Below are 21765 nucleotides of genomic sequence, written 5' to 3'. Positions count from 1 at the left end.
ACCGCTACCATCACCGCCATCATCACCACGACTACAACTACTACTTCTACAGCTGCTGCTTCTAAAGCTACTATTATTACCACTGCTAATACTATTACTGCTGGCAACTCTACTGTTACGAATCGCGCAAAAATTCCCAATTCAGATGAATTGAATTATAAGAACATTGGAGAATCAGAAATCAATAGTAAACTGTCACCATATAGCAGCAGTAATAGCATCGTTCATCGAAACAGTAACAGGACAGTAGGCAGTAATTTTACTTTTATTAATACTAGAAACCCCATCCCCCATGCCCAGGTTGACAATAAAAATGAACAAACTTTCCTCACTACTGCTAACAAGTTTTTACATGCAGCAACAAAAACAGCAGCAACAACAACAGCAGCAGCAACTAAAACAACAGCATCAACAACAGCAACTACAGCAGCAACAACAACAGCAACAACAACAACAGCAGCAACTACAGCAACAGCAACAACAACAACAGCATCAACAACAGCAGCATCAACAACAACTACCTTCCCTAAATTAGCTGAAGACTTCAACTTCCATTCTCACATCAACAGTAACGTCAGTAACATTAACGTTAGTAGTGTCAGCAACAGAGATTTTACGACGACCTACAAACATAGTAGCCATGGTAGCGATATTAGAAGCATTGAACAAAGCAGGGAGGATAATGATCAAGAATATGTAAATGAATTTAGCAACGGAAACAATACTAGCAACCAAAATATTAGCTACGGAAGCCTTTCTTGCGGCCACATAAACCTTCTAAGCAAAGGTAACAATATGAACAACAATCACTACAATGCTAACAATGTAACCAAAGAAAATAGAAATGACGTCATCATCATGATGACCAGCGTGAACAGCGACTCTGCAGACTCCATGATGATAAATGACCACCATCATCAGCACAACCACCCACAGTCGCATAATGACGTCACTGATGTCGAAGAACAAACAGCAAATACTGAAAATAACTATGGAAAGCATTCCGATCATAAAAATGTTCACATTATTAGCGTCATCAACAACAGCAGCAACCATTATGATCATGATTCTCTGAGCAACGGCAACAACAATTTGCTTGACAAAAACGAAGTTAATTTCAATGGTGAAAAAATTATAAATCAGAAAACCAGCGAGGACAACAACAACAACATCAACATTAACAGCATCCTAAACGACATTAAAAACAACATCAGCAGTGACATCAACAAAAATCTCAACAAAAACACCGCCAGCAACATCAACAACAACAACATTAACGACTATAACGCCATCGTGGGCACCGTTTCAGACATCAACAACAACATCAACTTCACTGAAAGCATTTATAACATCAACGTCAACGGTGGTGAAATCATCAATAACGCAAACATAACAGTTTGTAAAACAAACTTAGCCAAAATTAACAAGGCTTACAACAACATCGCTATCAACAACAGCATCAACAACAACAGCAACTCAACAAAAATTCGCAGACTCCCCCAATATTATTCCAACTCCTACCGTCTGGTGGGCAGTCTGCTTGTCGGAAGCATCTTCATGGTTGGGTTGATGGGAAACATTATGGTGGTCATCGTAGTGTCCAGGTGGAAGTCCATGCACACGCCCACGAATTGTTACCTGGTGTCGCTAGCGGTGGCCGATCTGTTGCTGCTCATCTTCGCCTGCCCGCCGACCATCGTTGACTTTTTCAACATCGTCGATGATTACGTCTTTGGAAGGGTTGCCTGCAAGAGCATGGTCTTCGCGCAGTACCTGGCGATCAACTTGGGCTCCCTCTCCATCACGGCGTTCACTGTCGAAAGGTTTGCCGCTATCTGCCACCCCATTCTTACTCATAGGTTTGTACATCCTAGTTTGTTTTGTATGTTTTTATATTTGTATGTAAATGTACGTTTTTTAAATTTGTTAGATTAAGTGCCAATTTGCAAAATTGAATGAATGTTCGCGGATTATCTCTTCAATTTGTACAGAAGCGTGTTTGTTGCGCAATTGATTAAAGGGCTTAAAAGAACCGCCAACCTGAAGAACTCTTTCATTGCACTTCAGGAACGGAGCGTCATTCGTCAAGCCTTCCTCCCATCACTCATCATTATATTCATAGGCTGCGTCTTCAGAACTTCTTCAGTCAAATGTTGTTTGCGCATCTGAGCAGTTGAGTGGGTTGGTCTATTCCTGCTCTCCACGCAAATAGTCATGCAATGAATAGTGGATTAAAATATTTTCTAGTTCTACGTAAAATAAAAATGCAAATTAAATTTGTTATTTATATCAAATTGGAAACAAGCTGACATGACAGTTCTGTATGACGTAATTGATCACGTGATTATGTGGCGCGCAAAAAAGGCGTTTGTCTGTCGTTTCAATTTGCTGTGCGCTATTGATTTAGAAAAGCAATCTTATGTAAGATGTACGCTTTGTATTTATAAATTTTTAAATATGTTTGACGAGCTTCTTTCAAAAACAGCTCCAGACAAAATCATTCTGACCAAAAAACTATCAAAAGCATTGCATCCAGTATGATAGAAAACGGTTGATGGTCTGTGATGGTCGGATGGAAGGAAGGTGGGTAGGTAAGAAAGATATTTCGCTGATACAAAGAGAAACTGGACTCCACTTTATGACAAACTTTGCCACCAATGTTTGATTTTTTTTAAATTTAACAAAATGTTTTATGAACGTGACAGATTAGACTTGAATTTTCAAATAAACAGCAAATGTAGTAAGAGTGTTGAATGGACACGTACAGCTCACGAAAATGAAAAAATTATTTTTGAAGTGTAACAAAAGTTACTTGATGAAATAATGATTGTTATTTTAGATCTGAGTTTTGAGTTATCTACAAATTCAAAGCACTTGTTATCAATTTTAACATAAACCAAAAATTTTTTGTATCAAGTATTAAACGCGATGATTAATTTTACTAAATGCTAAATGAGGAAGCAATACGTCCAGCGTGACGTGTGTGTGTGTGTGTGCACGTACGTGCGTGTTTGTGTGTGTTTGTGTGTGTTTGTGTGTGTGTGTGGTGTGTGTCATTGTTGAAACCTCTAAGTAATTTGTGAAGAAGAAAATAAACATGACATAGTGAAAATAGATTGATGTAGGTTGGTTTCGTTGTTCAAAAATGAGTTTCGCGTGAGTTTAAACTGTTACTGTTTCAAACAAGCAACTTTACAAATTCGAGCATGTTCCATTGAATTCATGGACCTTGTTACATATTTTGATAAATGCTTCAAGAAATGCACACTTTTATTACACGTCGAACTGATCATCACTCAAATATTTGAAGTTCTGAAAAATAAATTTGTAACTAACGAAATACCCGCAGTTTGTAAGCTTCTGCAAATGTTGTTTTACGCTGGTCATTTTATTACACACATTAATATAGAATTGTATCATTTATTATTTTGATAATCTTTCTTACTTTAGAATAAAGGTTCATTAACTTGTTACGAGTCACATTATGTGCAAAACATTGAAGTCAGTCGATATGGCTTATTTTCATTCGAACGAACGCCTACCGAAGCAGGTTAATTAAATAAATTAGCCAAATCAGATTTCAAAAATTAATAAGAATTATAACAGAAAAAAACTCTTGTAAAATTTTATGAACTTTTATTGTAACTGTTTTTGGTATGCGTTTAAAATTAATAATGAATAGATATTTTAAAACATTGAAAAACATGAATGCGGCTGTAAAACGCGGACGTGGGCGTTATCTGTTGTATGCATGAATGAATTAATGACACCCGAAACTGTTGCATAAACAAACAAACAGACAAACAGACAGACAGACAAAAAACTCAAAATTTTTTTGTCCATTTTTTAAATAGCTGCATAATCGCAACAAAAATTAAAAAAATGTTGTACAAACTATGAAGCAGCTGCCATTTCATTTTAAACTAATTTATTTTGATTGACGGCACGTAAACAAAAGATTAACACAAACTCACATTCGAGTATATTTTCCACCATTCAAGGTAATCATAAATTTAATGAAAGTTATCAGGACATTTTTCTTTTTGATGTGAATTATATCTATAAATTTTTAATACTTTTTAATTTTTGGAGAATAATATAAATAAATAATTTTAACATGCCACGCCATGTTCAGTTAAATCTTTTTTAATTTTCATTTTTCTTTTAACATCCTATAAACAATAAACACTCACAGTTAACTTCTTACATAAAAGCATTGGGCAGTAAATAAGTCTGCGTGCAATAAAGAATGATAAAGGATGAGAGGCACATTATCTGTGGCATGCATTTTTGTCTTAATTGACCGGTCGACCATCCTTCATGAGTTATTTTTCTTTTGAGGTGTCCCACCGATATGGTGATGTGCGATCTGGCGTGATTTCTCATTAGTTGCTTCAGACAGGCAGTGTCCAAAATGCATTTACAAGAATTCTCGCTTGAATGTATATAAATGGGTTCTCCCTTTTAAAATAGTCAGACGTATTCAGGCTCGCCTGTTTTAGATATTTCAGGTTCAATTAAAATTTTAAATCCTGGACCACCTAAAATATTTTTATTTATGTTGAATACACTTATAAAAATATAATATCCAATCCTTAGGACTTAGATAATTTTATTGGGATTGTTTCGGTTGATACCCAAACTTGACGTAATTTGTGCATCGTAAATTCTACAAGTGTAGAATAAAATTTAAAAGTTCGTTGTTTGAAAGCAAAATCATTACTTTTTCAATCAGAGAGGCATCAAATGATTTATCGTTAGATCGTTTGTGTAGTTCAATGAGACATTCCAGCAATGATCCAATGCTTGAGAATATAATATATTAATAAATACCTGACATAAATCAAAAACAAAAATAAATGGTTGCTTCATTCAAAAATATAAACACTCCGTCATACGAATGAAACAACGGAATCAGGTTGAAAATTAAGCACCACACCAGCAAAAATTTGGAAGTTTTAGTGTCCCCTGTCAAAATTAAAATGTTGACCCTTACCGTTAACGTGGTCTAGATGCGCCACTGACGTGCAACATTAAATTGAATAAAATGTCGTGCCGGAAAAAACGCAACTTCAGCAGCTGTCTTCGCTGGAAACCTCACCTGGTTTCTGTTATAAATCTACCATCTGTTAAGAGTCTATTGATTCCGTTAATTCATATTGATTTAAAAATTAATACGTTGATTCAACGCAGCATGGTATCAAACATCGCCATGTTATATTTTTTAATTAAAACAATTCTTGTCCGTCACATTGCACACGCCCACGTACTAGGAATGCGCTGGCGAGAGAATTACGTACAGGCTGTAAGGAGGACTCGCTTGACTTTTCACAGTAATCTTTTGAATCATGTTTTTCTACTGCGTGAGCAGGTTTACCGAATTAATATCATTTTTATAAACTAAAATTTATTTACGTTTAACTGTAACAAATGCGCATAATCGTGTTGCTATTATAACAGGTAAAAAAATGTAAATGAGACTTTGCATGAGTTGAAACATTACGGAATGCTAGATAGTTGGACGATGACGACAAGCTTCGTTCATTCATTCAAGTTTACTCTGCAGCAGAAGAATTCATTTTCAATTTTTATTGGTCGTATTTTGAGCAGTTTTTTAAAATAGTTTATACATTCTTTCCATCAAGAATTCGTTCACGTGTAAATCGAAGGTGGTTAAATGAACAAAAATCCAAATTACAAAATGTATCAAATTTTTTACATGTTATGGCTGAAAATTAAATGTCAAAAAGTTTTAAAATATCTATTAATTTAATTGAACTGAAATACAAATCATTTTTGAAGTTTTTCCTGATTTTAAATATTTTCAAGTGAATCATCATCATCCCCTCGACATCAATCCTCATCATCACCATCATCGACATAAATCATCATCATCATCACCATCATCGACATAAATCATCATCATCATCACCTCGACATCATCATCATTATCTTGACACGAATTATTATTATTTCCCCTGCTAACTTCGGTCCTGCCACAAGTTCTGTGGAGGAAGTGCATAAAACAAAATTATCCACTCGTTGCGTTCGGCGGGCCATTTTCTTTCTCCATGACGTCACGTTAAGCTTATCACGTTCTCTTGTTGATGTATGTTTATGATATCTACATGTAAATACGCATGCGACTGTAATGTTTTTACCCATTCGAAAGTTAGTAGATATTATCTGAATATCCTTTATTGGAATATTTTGGGAAAAAAATAAGGTGATGAAAGTAAAACAAACCTATAGAGGCGCATCAGCTTGCCAGAGAAACGCGCTCCACCATCACTCATTTCACAGTTCAATTGAATTGCTGACAAATAAAATCTAACTAGAGAAACCACAATGACCTTGTTTACGTCATTTCCGCAATAAAACCAGGCCCATTTTTCCAATTCAACCACTTTGAAATTCAAAAAATTATCTTTTCAGTAAGTTTCAAATGTTTATCTTTGAGTTATTTGTTGTGTTGATTGATCCTGTTAATCAATGCCATTGTGGCAAAATTTTTGTATTTTTAAAAATTTGATTATCGTTATAATAACTATGATGAATATTTTCACCATAATCAACATTATAAACATTGTCCTCATCATCCACTCATTGAAACGAGCATTATGATGATTCCACAAACAGAGCCATGAATTAATGCCATGTTGTTTATTTCCTTTGGGCAAGAGGATGCATGGATCCGCCCGGAGAGGAAATGCACAAAACATCTGCCGCTGATTAATCTCTCATATCTCCTCATATTCATTCGCCATCCTTCATTTTTTCATTTTGTGGTTTTCCAATTTATTTTATTGTTTTATTTCTATTTTTTTTCATGATTTGCTTTCTCGTTTTTTTTATTCATTCATTCTAGACTTTTTTTTCAGAAATTTATTTATTCATATATCCATTTAGTGATTCATTCAATCAGTGAACAATTAATTTGTGTTATTATTTGACACTCATTCAATTTATCTCAGGCAGTAATTTTCACTTTCCTTCCATCACAATTATCTCCGAGCTGCATTGAAATTGATCGATTGTAACTAAACTACACCACACGTAACAACAACAACAACATCAGCAACAACAATATAGGCTATTTAACTTAACTGGAAGATTGCAAATGCATTTTAAAAAAATTAAGTTTTACTTTTGTCACTTACCTGTATTAGTTTTCTTCATAGTCCAACATTTTTTTAAATCAACCTATCCGTTTCTATATCCATCTAGTCGTCTATTTATTTATCTTTTGTTCTAGTCATCTATCCATCCATCCATCCATTTATCCACCCATCCATCCATTCATCCGTCCATCTATCTATTCATCCATTCATCCATCTACCCATTCATCTCTCTATCCAACCATCTATCCACACGCATTCTGAAACGTAGCGTGATCAATGTTCGCATCAGTTTGTCACTATTCTCAAATACATCCTACATCAATTGTTGTTTGTGTGTGTGCGCGCGTGTGTGTGTGTGTGTGTGGTGTGTGTGTGTGGTGTGTGTGTGTGTGATAGGTGTCGTCGGCTTAGTAGGATCGTGTGATTGAATGCTAAAAATGTCACAGGCACACCTTCCCAACTGAATGATTGCTGGCAAGCAGGTATGATACAAGTCCTATGTTATTTTCTAGCACCATTTCAAATAAAATGCAGTCCGTCTTTGTTGATGTGCAGAAAAAATTGTCGCAAGTTATTCAATTGTGGATGCATATTTGCACAGGCCTGTCGTTGGGTTTTTAGACAGGCAATGTATGTAGAAATGAACTGAGCTAACCGCTTACAGAAATATAGAAGTGCAAAAATATGCCTTTAAAAATTGCGTTAATAAAGAGACATGCAGTAATGATTTCCGCAAATAAATGTGAAATTATTTTAATAATCATTCTGGAATCTGATTAAATTCTTCATTTATTTTTGAATCGCAGAATTTAAAAAAATCATTTCACACTTAATTGAGTTGCAATTCCCCATTCATATAATAACAAAACTTTAAAAATTGTGATAGTGGCTTGTTTGTTAAGAAGATGGTGAAATTGATTGTGAAGATGATGTTGAATATGATGAAGATGATGATGGAGAGATGATGTTTTCAATTTTTTTTATTATTTTAATTCAAGCAATTTTCCATTATTAAACTAATCTTGTGACATACAGAGTGAACAACTTTTTTTGATGTTTTCAATCCAACATGTTTCAGCACGTGACTGTAAAAACAGCCATTTTTGCTTTTTTTAGCAGTCTTTACATTTGCACCAAACTTGGTTAAACGTATAAAATTAAAGATTCTGGGTTAAGATTTGTTGAAAAATTTACGCAGAAAACTAGCGCAATGAAATGTGCACGGTTTTGTGTAGCAGCTACAAGGTTCGAACGCAAAAAGAGATTTTTACCCATCAGACTCGGAAACATCTGAAGGGTCGACTTTTTGTTTGAGTTGCTTGAGTTCCAGTTTGACACTTCCGGTAGATGCAGATGAGATGATTAACAGCCAGTTATAATGTTATAACCGCTGGAAAATACAGCAACATTGCAAACAAATAACAAAAAAAATTTTGATGAACCTGTAAATATATTGAAAGTTGTGTTTTGCATCATTTTCTAAATTCATTTCCTTAATTTCATTTATTAAAACTGCTATCCAAACTTTTTTTATAACATTTACAATTATATTTTTTTAGATTACTATTAAATGCAGAGTGCCATTTCAATTTTAAATGTTTTTTTAAATTTTCACTGTGGGCGTTTTATTTTTCAAACGGACTGGAAAAGTTTTAATAAAACTTCTTCAAAAGGTTCATGATGGCGTAACAAAAAATAATTATCCAACAACATATTGAGAAGCTGCCACGGATATTTTTATTTCACTAAGGAACGATTTGTTTTTTAAATTAACTCCATGTGACAGGCTCAATGATTTATTAAGCAAAACCATCCACAAAACTACCATTAAAATTTGACGAACGATCAACTCGGACAGTGCAAGACGTCAATCAACATAAATGTCAGTAATGGAACAGCAAGCGCGTTAGTGGTCTTTTGAAATAAATTTGAAATAAAGTTAAAATAAATTCAAAATAAATTTGTTATATAAATTTAATTAAACCATTCAAATTTTTATTTGCGATCCCTTTGTTGAGATTTTTAATTTTCTGATGTATAAAAAGTTTGAGGTGAATGAGATCATTCATTGATGGTGGGAGTAGGGTTACTAACATTCCAAACTTGGAATAAAAGTTTCAAATAGTGAAACTATGGACAATTTCAATCCTGTATCTATGATATCTGCAAACTGTGATATAGTATCATTTTAAAACATGATAATCATTTCAAGTATTTTTCAACGTATATATCAACACATTAGTGGTGCACAATTCTTTTTCCAACGCATCCAAATTAAATCCACAAGTGACTAAAAATTCATGTTTTGTTGTTTTTTTCCAAGTTCATTTAACTTTTCAACCACTCGTTTACAAATTAAGATAACCCTTTATAAATATATATTTGAATAATTGCTTATTGAAATAATTGCTATGTTAACTATAAAATAGAGATTGGCAGAGCGAGCACACACGCACAACACACACCTCATTACTCGCTCCATCCAATTCAACTCCGTGCCTGCTCAGAATATCATCACCCCATTCCACCTTATGGAAATGTTCATTCACACCATCGAGATTTTTATGTAACACTTCATTGAATTTTTAATTGAAAAAGTTTTTCGTCATGTTTGCAAAATGTAATGAAAACATGAAAGGAAATAAAGAATTAATTGAAAATGCTGCTTGGTTGTAATGTACTTGCGTTAGGTTTACGTTTCAAAAATGTTAAATGAAGAGATGAACAGTAGTGAGGCTTTTGAATTCATTCACCTCTGCAAAAGATAAAACTAATTTGTACAGCTTGTTTGTGCTGCATATCAAAGGAAGGACCCTTCATTCGTTTGTGCTGCATATCAACGGAAGGACCCTTCATTCGTTTGCGCTGCATATAAAAGGAAGGATCCTTCATTCGTTTCAATGTAGTCGACGCTAGTCTCTTTTCAAAGCACGCGATGGAATTTGTACATAAAATAATTTTCATACTTCTTCCAACTATAGTCTAGATTGTTAGAATTTTAAGAATTGTGATTAAATAGTCAGAATTAGAAAAAATTGTTCAGCACATGTAAATTTAAAATTTGAAATACGGCAGCAATATTAAATACAAAAAAAATTGTAAGAAATATCTTAGAATTTGATTTTGTCATCGTAGCAAATAAATAATCATCATGCACCATGCACCATGCACCACACACCATGCATCATGCATCATTTATTGAACATCGCAGATCATCCATTATTAAAACCATTGGTGCAGGATCAATCGCGCGTGTATTGAGCGTGTGAATGCTTTCCAGTGCTCCTGTTGATGTTTTGTCCACAAAACTACTTTCAACTCCGTAAGCTTGAAATATTAAGTTTTCAACGTGCGAAACAGAATTTCTGGTATCAAAAAACGTTTGTAATGTTGGTCGAGTGAGAGCTGTGATCCAGATGTTGGGATGTTACAGCTGTGAAAAAAATATTTGAATAATTCCATCGTACGCTGATAAGTTCAAAGGTCAGACTAACAAATCATTCTTATAATTTCGAAATCTCGCTACACTTTCATTAGTTGTATATCAACAAATATGCAAACAATAACGTCGATGGAAGTAAAAATGAAATTAACTTGCAAAAGCATTAACACGCAGTAACATTCACACTTTTAAATGAATGTGAGTGTGTGTATATGTATGTATATAAAAACCTTCATAGACCTTCATGTAGTAAATAATTAAACTAATTATATATTTATTTATTTATAAAAATGAGTAAATAAATAAAAAATAAGAGATAAATATTGCAAATTTGACCGCAACTGGGCGGCCTGACTTCATTACTCAATCGTACAACCTTCTCCTGAACTTCAACGTAAGAACAACTTCTTTTACAATTATTTTATGCCTCTGAAGATAATTGAATGTAGGCTCTCTACCGGCATTTGCCATAAAACACCAAAATTACAGTTATTAAACGTAACGATTTTTTCGCTAAACTTTCATGAACACGGATCTTGTAAGAATAAATTGAAAAATTTTCTTGTACAACACACGTAGATAGAAAAACTTTCCAGCCAGTCAGTCGCCACGCTAATTCCGACAAATGTCATCCCGACATGACGATCATCATCAGCATCATCGTTACACGTCACCATCATTTTAATCATCTTTATAACCACATGTTCATCTTCTTCATCATCTTTCAAGCTACATTTACATCTTCTTCATCGCCTTTATAACCTCGTCGTCATCATTACATTTCATCATCATCTCCACCATTTTTATAATTACGTTATTATCTTCATCATCACCTTTATAAACATATCATCATCATCTTCGTCGTCATCATCATTATTACAACGTCTCATCACCGTCTTCATCATCACCTTTAAAACCAGATTATCGTCGCCTTCGTCATCTTGTTGAATTCGCCGATGTGTTTACAAAACTTTGCGCGATTTGATGAAATTTAGTTGTACGAAGAATATCTCAGTCATGTAAGCTTCTTTCTGCCACGAAAAGTTTGTCATTATTAGAATTTTTATTAAGTATTTGTTCATTGTAGTTTTTTATGTGCACTAGTAGAGAGGGTTTCTGTGTAGAAAGATCACTAAAATTGTTTATTTTTCCATAATTTTTATTTTGTTGAAGACGTTTTTTAAATTTCCTTCATTGATAAGTGACAAGTTTTTTGTTATAAGTGTATTGAAAATATGTCTGATTTGGATGTTAATTCAGTATAAAAATAAGAATATTAGCAGAAAAAAATCTAATTTCTGATGGAGACAAAAAAGTTGAAATTGGATCGCGCCGGTTGCGGTAAATCTCCTTGCAGGTTTAATCAGCAGAGATGATGGCGACGAGTTCGGATGAAATACTAACGTGGGATGAAATATATTCTTAAGAACAGTGCAAAAACAAAATAGGGCAATGACTTTTATATTTAAAAAAAATTTAAACAGCACAAAAAACACTGGCACCATAAAATAAATGAAAAATTTATTTGAAAGATTGAAGTTTTAAGAATGCGCAGCACAAAAGACAAATTCTTCTCAGTAAAAATAACTTTTATCACCAGAGTGGCCAAATTTGTGATAAAAAATGACTCGCAATCTTAAATATTACTAATGATTTCAATGCAAAATACATTTCACCGAAGGAACATTTATAACGTGATTGGTGGATTGGACTCGTAATGTTAAGCTGAATTGATGAGCATAATGATCAATCGTTTTCAAATTAAAGTTGACCTCTACTGACCTCTGTTGACCTTTGCTGACCCAACGTGAGGCTGTGCTGCTCCAGGAACCACTCATGGGCACTCCCTTCCAAACGTATCATTTTCACATTTGTTAGTTACGTGATTGCTTGTACTGAAGCACCTAGCTCAATTTCAACAATCATTGAATTGAATTTCTAAAGTGAAAAAGATATTTTTTTTGGCAATTCTACAATTCAAAGATTTGTTTGAGAGTATTTCAACATAAAGATAACACTGCAAATGTAAAAATAATAATGTCAATATAACACAAGTACGGACAATTTATTTTTTAATTTTCCATTTTCCTTAGTACCTCATTTGAATGTGTGTGTGTGTTTCTGTGTGTGTGTGTTTCTGTGTGTGTGTGTATGTGTGTGTTTCGGTGTGTGTGTGTGTGTTTTGTATTATTTTATAAAATTTTATACTATTATTTAAAAATTAAAAAATTTTTAATACGAAAATAAATTTCTGAAGCATCGCATGACTTAAGAAATTTTATTTCAACTGAGCAAATAATTAGGATAAAAATGTAATTCTTTGACGAAATGAAACAGGATCCAGCTTAAGAACATGACATTCGATTGCATTGTAGTAGATTCAGAAGCATACTAATAATGGTTCCAGTGTTGTTTAGGTTGGATTAGTAGTTATTCTCCAAATTTATACACAAACATTTTTAAACTGTCAAAGGGCTTAATCAGAGTCTTTCCAAAATAATGATGTGGGCATCACAAGAAATAGCAGTGAAACGTGAAAACTAAATTTAAAACCAGGTTGAAAAAAAATGGAAAAAAAAGTGGAAATGTTTTGCAAGCTAAAACCTCTAAAAAGATTTCATTCACGTGTCATAGTAGCGCCAGAACAAGTGAACAAAGAAGCATGGCCTTTCTTGTATATAACGACAGTTAATAAATTTTACGTACATGCAAATGTGTTTCGTCTTTTGTACAGAGTTGTACATACAAATGTGGATATGTTTATGATGAATCTATGTGTTGTTTATAGGCGTGAATGGGTTTATAAGTGTACGATTGAATCTATGATTGAGCCTCTTATTGCAAATGTGTTTGGTCATTTGCTGTTTTGTTCAACATCCGCAATTGCCAACGTCTTAGGAAAACTGCATTACGTACTGAACTGTACTGTATTGTATTGGTCATTGTACATTATATGATACATTTATACATGAAACAAACAAACATTGTCAAACATTGTACATAACACGAGACATTATGAATATAAATGTTCGTTTTGCATTATGAGATACATTATACTTACGGTGACACACCTCAGCCAACGAACAAGGAAGAATCTTTTTTTCATTGAGCAATAAATTGAAACCATTAACTGCTTTCGTATAAGACCACTTCAAGAGCAAGAAAATGCATTTCGTGTGAAGTTGAAATCTGCTAATGGCGAGCTTCGACGCAAAATAACCATTAGAAATTAATTTACTTTTCCAGTTGTTTTTACTTTTAATGTTGTTTTTTTCTAACTTATCAATATCTTGCGATGTATCAAAAACAATTAAATTCAATTTTCTGGTTCATTGCAACTAGTCAACTCTGCTCAACTGTCGTTGTAGTTAATGCTTTCAATGAAATTTATTTTAAATCGCTTTTATTATTATCATTATTAAAGCATTTGCAAAAATTAATCAACTCATATTTAAAATTGGTTAAAAAATTTTAATAGAGAAAAATGGTAAATGTTGACAGAATATTTTAATAAATACTTTTCGATGTTTATTATTTTCACTTTTCAGATTCTGCACAGTGGAGCGAGCTCTGCGCATACTGGCCTGTTTGTGGTTGTTTGGATTGGCCTACTGCTCCCCCTGGCTCTTCCTGGCCGACACCAAGCAGAGCACCTACGACGATGGGACCATGACGGAGGAGTGCACGTTCAAGATAGCCAGGAACCACTACTTCATCTACTTCATGGCAGACCTCATCGTCTTCTACCTTCTGCCGCTGATCACCAGCGTGCTTCTCTACGTCCTCATCGCAAGAAGATTGTACCGAGGCGCTGGCATGCGAGCTTCTGACAGGTCGGAGTGTAGTGCAGCAAGTTGCAGCAGCAGCAGTGGAAGAGGATTTGGTAGGTATATCAAGCGATTCAGTAGGAGCAGCGTGGATAGTGCCAATTATTGCGCAACGTCATTCTCCAATGTGGTCGACGATGTTTCCGATAGAATTGGAAACGAGAGTGATGTGGAGAGGAGTAGTTGCGAATATTTTGTTGAGCAGAAATGTTGGGTGGATGAAGTGAAGGCAGCCAGTCCAAAGTATCGCTGTATGCAAAAATTGAAGTTTTTTGAGGTTAGCAAGAATGTTATTTCATTAGAAGTGCTAATATTTCATTTACAATTTTATGTTAATATAACCATATTAATTTTTTTTTCAAGAAAAAGTTTAAATTTTCAACCAACGCAAAAAATAATAAAATATTGCGTTCAAATGTCAACAATGAAAAAACTGAATTCAAAATGATGACTGACAACAAAAATGTGAGCATCACCGCAAAGGAACCGTCAGTCGAAAACAACAAAATTAATATTAACAACATTTGTTCGCCTATACACACAAATCCGCAATTCGATTACAATTTACTTTTTGACAAGCAGCATCAATCCATCATAATTATCATAAGCAAGGAAGAAGAAAACGACGGCAACAACAGCAACAACTGCAACAGTAAAACCATTAAAAAACGAGCCACGGAAACAGAAGGCAAGCGCTCAGATGCCATCGTAAAGCTTGGTGGCAATAATTTAACCGTGAACAATGCTTACAATAAAAAAACTCACAAAAATAAAACTAGCCAAAAAGCTGAAAACAATGCAAACACCGTCAACAACAACAGCAACAAAAACGACAACAACACTTCGTCGCACAATTCAAACAACACAATTGCTCATAAACAAACCACATTTGCCAACAGGAATAGAGTGCAGGTGAGTAACTCATCAACAGTATCGTCTTAGTTATTTCCATCATCATCCCCATTATCACTGTTGTTATCTTGCATATTATGGGTGCTTATCATCATAATCCACGTTTCATCAGTCAGATCATTATCATTGTAATTATAAACATAATTCCATTTCAACATCGTATTAAAAACATATAATCGTATAGAATTGTATTCGACAAACATTTTTTTCAAACTTAGCATCATTTTTTCCAACAGTCATATTATTCTCCACCTTGTGGCTTACTCATCTCTTCCGTTACCACTCTTGTCACTACTGTCTCCTATTCCATCTCCATCATTCTTACTCTCATGTTTTCGCACCTTCTCTGCTATTTTTTTGTTCTTGTTAAATCTGATACATACATTTACTTCTGCATCACAAAATTTCAACAAGCGTCATAAACAAAGGAGCAATATGCATCTGAGCTAACATTGAACAGTTTGATCAACATTGCTAATGAAGTTTGAGGAAAATGGTGTTTGAGTGAATAAGCTCCATGAAACTATTATTTTAAATTTGTTTTATTTATAAAACCAGCAGTTTATTTTACCTTAAAATTATTAAGTGAAGAATAATATTAACGCCTACATTGCAATCAGGGAATTATTTAGCATAAAAATTGTTTGATTTTGAAACACAACGTGCCTGAAATAATGAATATTTTGCAAAATGCAAATCTGCATATTTTTGTTGTCTGGTGGGAAGCATTAAAAGGAGGTAGAATATCAGCCAAATGATTTTCCAGTTTGTCTTCACCACTTCTTCGTCATTATTGAAATCACCTCACAACTTAGTTTTTTTCTTATTGGCATCCTGTTAAAAAAACTTACATGAATAATTAAAAAGTTGAAGAAATAAATATTAACAAATTCGATGTGACTCGATTCGATTGCAAGAAGAGCCAACCAATCAGATCACATTTACACACGAAAGCATATTATGTTATTTGAAAACATGTAGCGCATATGTCTGTGTTTTTGTTGATGGTTACGACGAGTTGATAGATAATAGAAAAAAAAGAAAAATATTAATGATGTTAAGATTCACAATCGTTGCAACACCAGCTCTTTAATTTAATTTTTATTGGCAAAATTATTTAGCTTTAGGCAAACAAATCAGCTGACAGAAACAGCCAGAGAATTCCTTGGATTGAAGTGAATTTTATATTGATCGCCAGTAGGCTGCCAATTTCAACTTGCCACTATGTAGGTATGCCACACATCCAGGAAGTTCGTTCTATTTACCAAAAATAATCTTTTGTCAAAAAATGTTCCTATTTCTGTCAGCCTGCGACTTTCCTTACGTTATGCAGTTTATTTTGGCGCTTTTTCCGCACAGATTTACTATACATTACATTGAGATATCTTTTATGTTTTTTGTTTGTGTAGCTTGGGTGTTAGTGTGTAGTGTGTGTGTGTGTGTGTGTGTGTGTGTGTGTGTGTGTTAGCATTTGTGGTTGTGTAGTAAGTGGGTGTGTGTGTGTGTGTGTAGCGCGAGTGTGTGTGGTGTATGGTGTGTGCGTGCGTGCGTGTCAGTGTATGTAGGGCTAGGGCGAGTGTGTGTATAAAAAGTGTACGAGTTCGCATGCGTTTATAATACGATAACAAAAAAAGAATGATGGATGAAATGATGGTCAATTTGAAAGAATGCATAGAATAGATAATGAAATATCGGACCGCAATGGTTTCAGTTGCGTTAATGCATTCTTTGAACATCTGTCTTTATACGCCGAAATAATTGTTTATTTTCTTGCTCCTTAGAAACTAATAACAAGCTAACAAAGTAAGAAAACCGTTTGATACGTATCCTAAATATCCATTGTTAGTTGATCGCAATCTTCCATTAAATTTTTTTTCAATGAAAGTGAAATTGTAAAAAAAATTTTGTGAAATTCATAAAACAGAATGTACGATTATCTTAATAAAAATAACTAAGTCAGACTTTAAAAATGTTGTTGCCTAAGAATAACTTCATTTGAGCATTTATAAAGTATGCTACTAGCACCAGCAAGGCAAGCAGGCAGGCATACAATTGTAATATCAAGAGATGAAGCGTGAACATGCGATTGCCAATCACATTAAGCCGAATTTATCACCAACACTGCTCATTTTTCATATATTAAGTCATTTATTAAGTTCATTACAGTTAATAATTATTATTAAATGTCAATTTTTTAAGTTCAATAAAATCAGAGAGTTTACACAGATATTTCAAAAATCAAATTTTAAAAATAAATTCTTTAACAAGTAGTTTGAATGCAACTTGTGCAAATCAAAGCATGAAAAGCATTTCCAATTTTATTATGTTGAATAAAAAATAGTGAGAGTGTTTGGAAGATGTTGGATAAAAATCGGCTTGGATGTATGAAGATAACTAGCAGGGAGGATGTTGTGCACGCACACGCAACGTTTGTTCCTCTGATGTAGAACCTCCCTGCGTCTATAAATTATTGAAAAGAGGAAGACAATAAAATATTCAAGTGAGCAATTATTTTATCTCGGCTATCTGCAATCATTTCTACGTTGTTTCTAGGAATTCATTGTAAAAATGTTGCGCCAACCACTGAATATGATATGATGACAATATGAAGTTAAGAACGAATGGCATGAAAATATGGAATGAGTGGAGGAAGAAGGAAGATGGAGGAAACCAATTTTTAAGAGGGAAACATCAAAATAAGAAATTAACAAAAAACCAAGCAGGAACAAAAAAAGTGACGTATATCCTGAAAATCAATGATACTGGTTTCCATGTCGACAACCACACATAACCACATTCATGCAATACCACAACCACATATAACCACAATCACACATCACTACAGCTATGCATCGCACAACAACGGCGGCGTGATGGCTCAATGGTTAAAGGCGCCTGGTCTTGCTATTGCAATGACTGGGTTCGAATACAAAGAGATCCCCATCTATCATATGCAATGTGTATGATGCGCGGTTCGCACGCATATTCATATACGCTGTGTGTGTTTGTCGTTGAAACCTCTGAAGCTAATGCAAAAGAGAGAGAGTAACCTTTAACCTTTTAACTTTTAACCTTTAACAACCACACATCGGCACAGCCACTAATAATGATAGTTGTGAAATTCTGCCCGGACAGCATTTGAACCAAGTGAACCCACTGAGGAAGCAACCGAAAGCGCTGCACTTCATCCGCCTGAGCTAACATGCCGAGTGATTTATGATTGCGTTCATTATTCGTAATTTTTAAAAAGAATTATTCATTGCCAAAAATTTTTTTCTTCATAGTCTCTGCTTTTATTTTGAGTTCCAACAAAAACTTAAAAAATTACTTCCGCACTTAACATTTTCAATTTACGACATTTTATTACAGAGGTTTTGCTTTTTATAACTTAGCCATTGCCTGTCGTAAATTATTTGACGCATTTTAAAAAAGTTGAAAATAATTATTCTTTCCGCTGTTTTAAACGACCGTGCATGTTTTAACTGGATGTTTATTACTCTCTATGTTTCCTTGTTCAGATGTTCATACAAAAAAGGGAAGTTTCAATTTTTCAATTTATATAGCGCCTAACGCCTGTGAAGCGTTTGTGGAATCAACTTTTTATTCGGAGGCATAATGAGCAGACGTGCGAAGTAATTAATGCATGAGGCATGAGGTGGAGATCTCCTTTGCATTCGATTCGAACCGGATAACAGCAACCAGTTGACCAGATGACCAGACACTTTGCCACTACACTACACCTTCTTGCCCTCGTCCTTCTTTAAAATTTCTGGTAATTTATTGTTTTATTAATTTTTTTAGTTTTTGAGATATAACAAACAAGATAGCTAACTTCAAATTTTTAGTTTTTTTTCACATTTTTTTGGAATAAGACAACTGTTCTGTAGTTTTTTTGCCATTTTGAATTTTTCATCGAAACCAGATGTAAAATTTTGTGACATTAACTTACTGCGACAACGGCCCAACAACAAAATTTTTTGAGTAACATGAGGAGTAACATTCATGATGATCATGTTTACGCCCTTCCTCTATAAATTCGTTTTTTCTGCTGCGTTTGTTTTTGTTGATGTTTCTCATATAAAAAAAAAACCTTAAGCAAATAAAACGGAAATGAAACTTAATTGTATATTTTATTACTTATTAAAAAACCAGAGGTGCTTCATCATTTTGAACGCAAAATTAAAAAGGATGGCACACATTACAACAAGACACAAGACATAGAGAGAGAAAGAGAGAGAGAGAGAGAGAGAGAGAGAGAGATCTAGGCAATACATACAATGTATCCAACGAATATAAGAATGACCATTAAATTTTTAATTTGAATGTTTTTTATTTGCTTAAGGTTTTTTTCTGTTTATTAAATAATGAAAATTTCAGTTAAAACTTTGACGGTATCTTTAAAGAGAAAATAAACGATAAAATTATTTCTATTGGAACATTTTGGAGAATTTTTTATTAAATAAAATTAATTTAATTCACTGGTATGATCAGGTGATCAAGATGTTGGCCATTGTCGTTTTGATGTTTGCTGTTCTGTGGTTGCCCTACAGGGCTTATGTCGTGTACAATTCGCTTGCCACGCCCCTCTACTGCAGGTGGACATTGTTAACTGTGAGGTAGGTGGGTTGGTTGGATGGTTGGTTGGTTAGTTGGTTGGTTGGCTAGCTGGTTGGCTGGTTGGTTGGTTGGTTGGTTTGTTGGTTGGTTGGTTGGTTGGTCGGTTGGTTGGTTGGTTGGTTGGATGGTTGGTTGGTTGGTTGGTTGGTTGGTTGGTTGGTTGGTTGGTTGGATGGTTGGATGGTTGGATGGATGGTTGGCTGGTTTTTTAAGTGAAAATTTTGGTGGTTAAGTGATAATGTTAATTGATAATGGTCGTGTTGATAAAGATGTCTCTACTAATGTACTAAAAAATTAAATGTAGATTTTAAATTTACAAATTACTGAAAAAATTGGAAAAACTACAATTTTCAAACAACTTTATAAACTGCAAACCACGGAAATAAATTTTATCGGCATATTTTTTCAGTCCTATTTTCCGTGGTTTCAAGTATTTTTATGCTGGCATGCATTCATACGCATAAACCCGCATTTTCATATGCGGTGTGTTTTATATATTTAATTAAATAAGTGGGTGACTTGTTTGAATGATGATTATATTTTGTGTTTTTGTGCATGCGTGCTTAGATGTGTGTGTTTGAATGTTTGTGTGTGTGTGTGTGTGAGAGAGAGAAAGAGATTAGCTTTTCTGCGTTGTTTGTTCTCACAGAATAATTATCAACGTTTTTTAGGTTTGTTATATTGAATTTTTTAATGCACATTGATGCTTGTTAATGCAGGCAAACCTGACAGAGACATGTGAAGTTTTAATGAGGGTGGACGTTGAAATGAGTGGACAGTGAATCATGCAGTGAATCAATCCGTCAAAAAAAAATTTTGTTCTTTGTGTGCATTATGACGCAATTGGTATTGTCATTATCTTAATGATTAAAACATGATGATGATTCATAAGGAATGACAAAAACATTATCGTCAAACTATTTCAACAGCACAAGTTCGAAGAGGAAAAAATTAATGAGCCAAAAATTCAGTCCGCTGATGGATTCAAAAATTTTTTGGTTTTGAACAACTTTCTAATGAGTTTCACATACAAGGCAGCAAGTATAACGATGAAGTTCACGAATATGAAAAAAAATCGATAGCGTCCAATTATTTCTCACATTCATTTTTATACCTTAAGTGAGTTTTTTAACATTTTGCAAAGGTTTCGCTTGTGGTCTTGGAATACACTGAAAATATGTTAATTTCAATTCAATTTTCACCGAATAAAACCAAACAATAAATTAATTGAAATTGTATAAACCAGTTGCCCAAGCTTCAACTCCTGCATTACAGTTCGAACGTTGAATTTTTGTAAATTTATTAGTGTTTTCCATTAAATTAAATTTATCTAAACTGCTTCTCGTTACTTTGCTACATTTTATTCTTCCAATTTTTATCTATACGGATTAACTTGTTCAAAGGATGGACGCAAGTGTTACGTCCTGAAAAATATTAATATTATATTAACTTTGATTCGTAGGTACTTATTTGCATGTCAACTGTAAGGAAATAAATTTCAATTTTGAGATGCTTGAAAAACACATGAAATTAATAAAAAACTCTCATTACCTTTCTATTATGTAAATACATTTCAATACTTCAATCCCAAGCAAAAATTAGCGCGTATCTCGAGTTTTCCGCGAAAAGCCCTACTTTCTGGATTCAATTAATTTTTTCAAAACCGTAATATACATATTTTATTAAATTTTTCTCCGCGTGGAGTCTTGCCAATTTAGTTATTAGGCATACAAAGACAATTTTTATTGTTTTCAGTTTTGAAAAGTTGGATCTCATTTTAAGTACATCTGAAAATAAATTGTAGGTACTTAATTACGCTCTTTTAATGCTTGCACGATCTTCGGTT

At 33.8% G+C, this 21765-nt stretch overlaps 1 protein-coding gene across 1 annotated transcript in view; it reads left to right on the top strand.

Moving 5' to 3' along the window:
* Positions 1–1506: 1506 nt before the first annotated feature.
* Positions 1507–21765, top strand: part of HELRODRAFT_73674 (hypothetical protein) — a gene marked incomplete at both ends in the record, with an annotated part of 20958 nt that continues 699 nt past the window's right edge. Inside the window, 4 exons of the mRNA XM_009014163.1 lie at positions 1507–1859; positions 14112–14402; positions 15212–15296; positions 19794–19918. Of these exons, the coding sequence (XP_009012411.1) occupies positions 1507–1859; positions 14112–14402; positions 15212–15296; positions 19794–19918 (854 nt within the window). The remainder of the gene's footprint in view (positions 1860–14111; positions 14403–15211; positions 15297–19793; positions 19919–21765) is intronic.

Source organism: Helobdella robusta (genome assembly GCF_000326865.2).
Source record: "Helobdella robusta unplaced genomic scaffold HELROscaffold_13, whole genome shotgun sequence".
Classification (NCBI taxonomy): Eukaryota; Metazoa; Annelida; class Clitellata; order Rhynchobdellida; family Glossiphoniidae; genus Helobdella; species Helobdella robusta.
The sequence above is the reverse complement of the archived record's forward strand: the minus strand, read 5'-3'. Positions and strand labels throughout refer to the sequence as shown.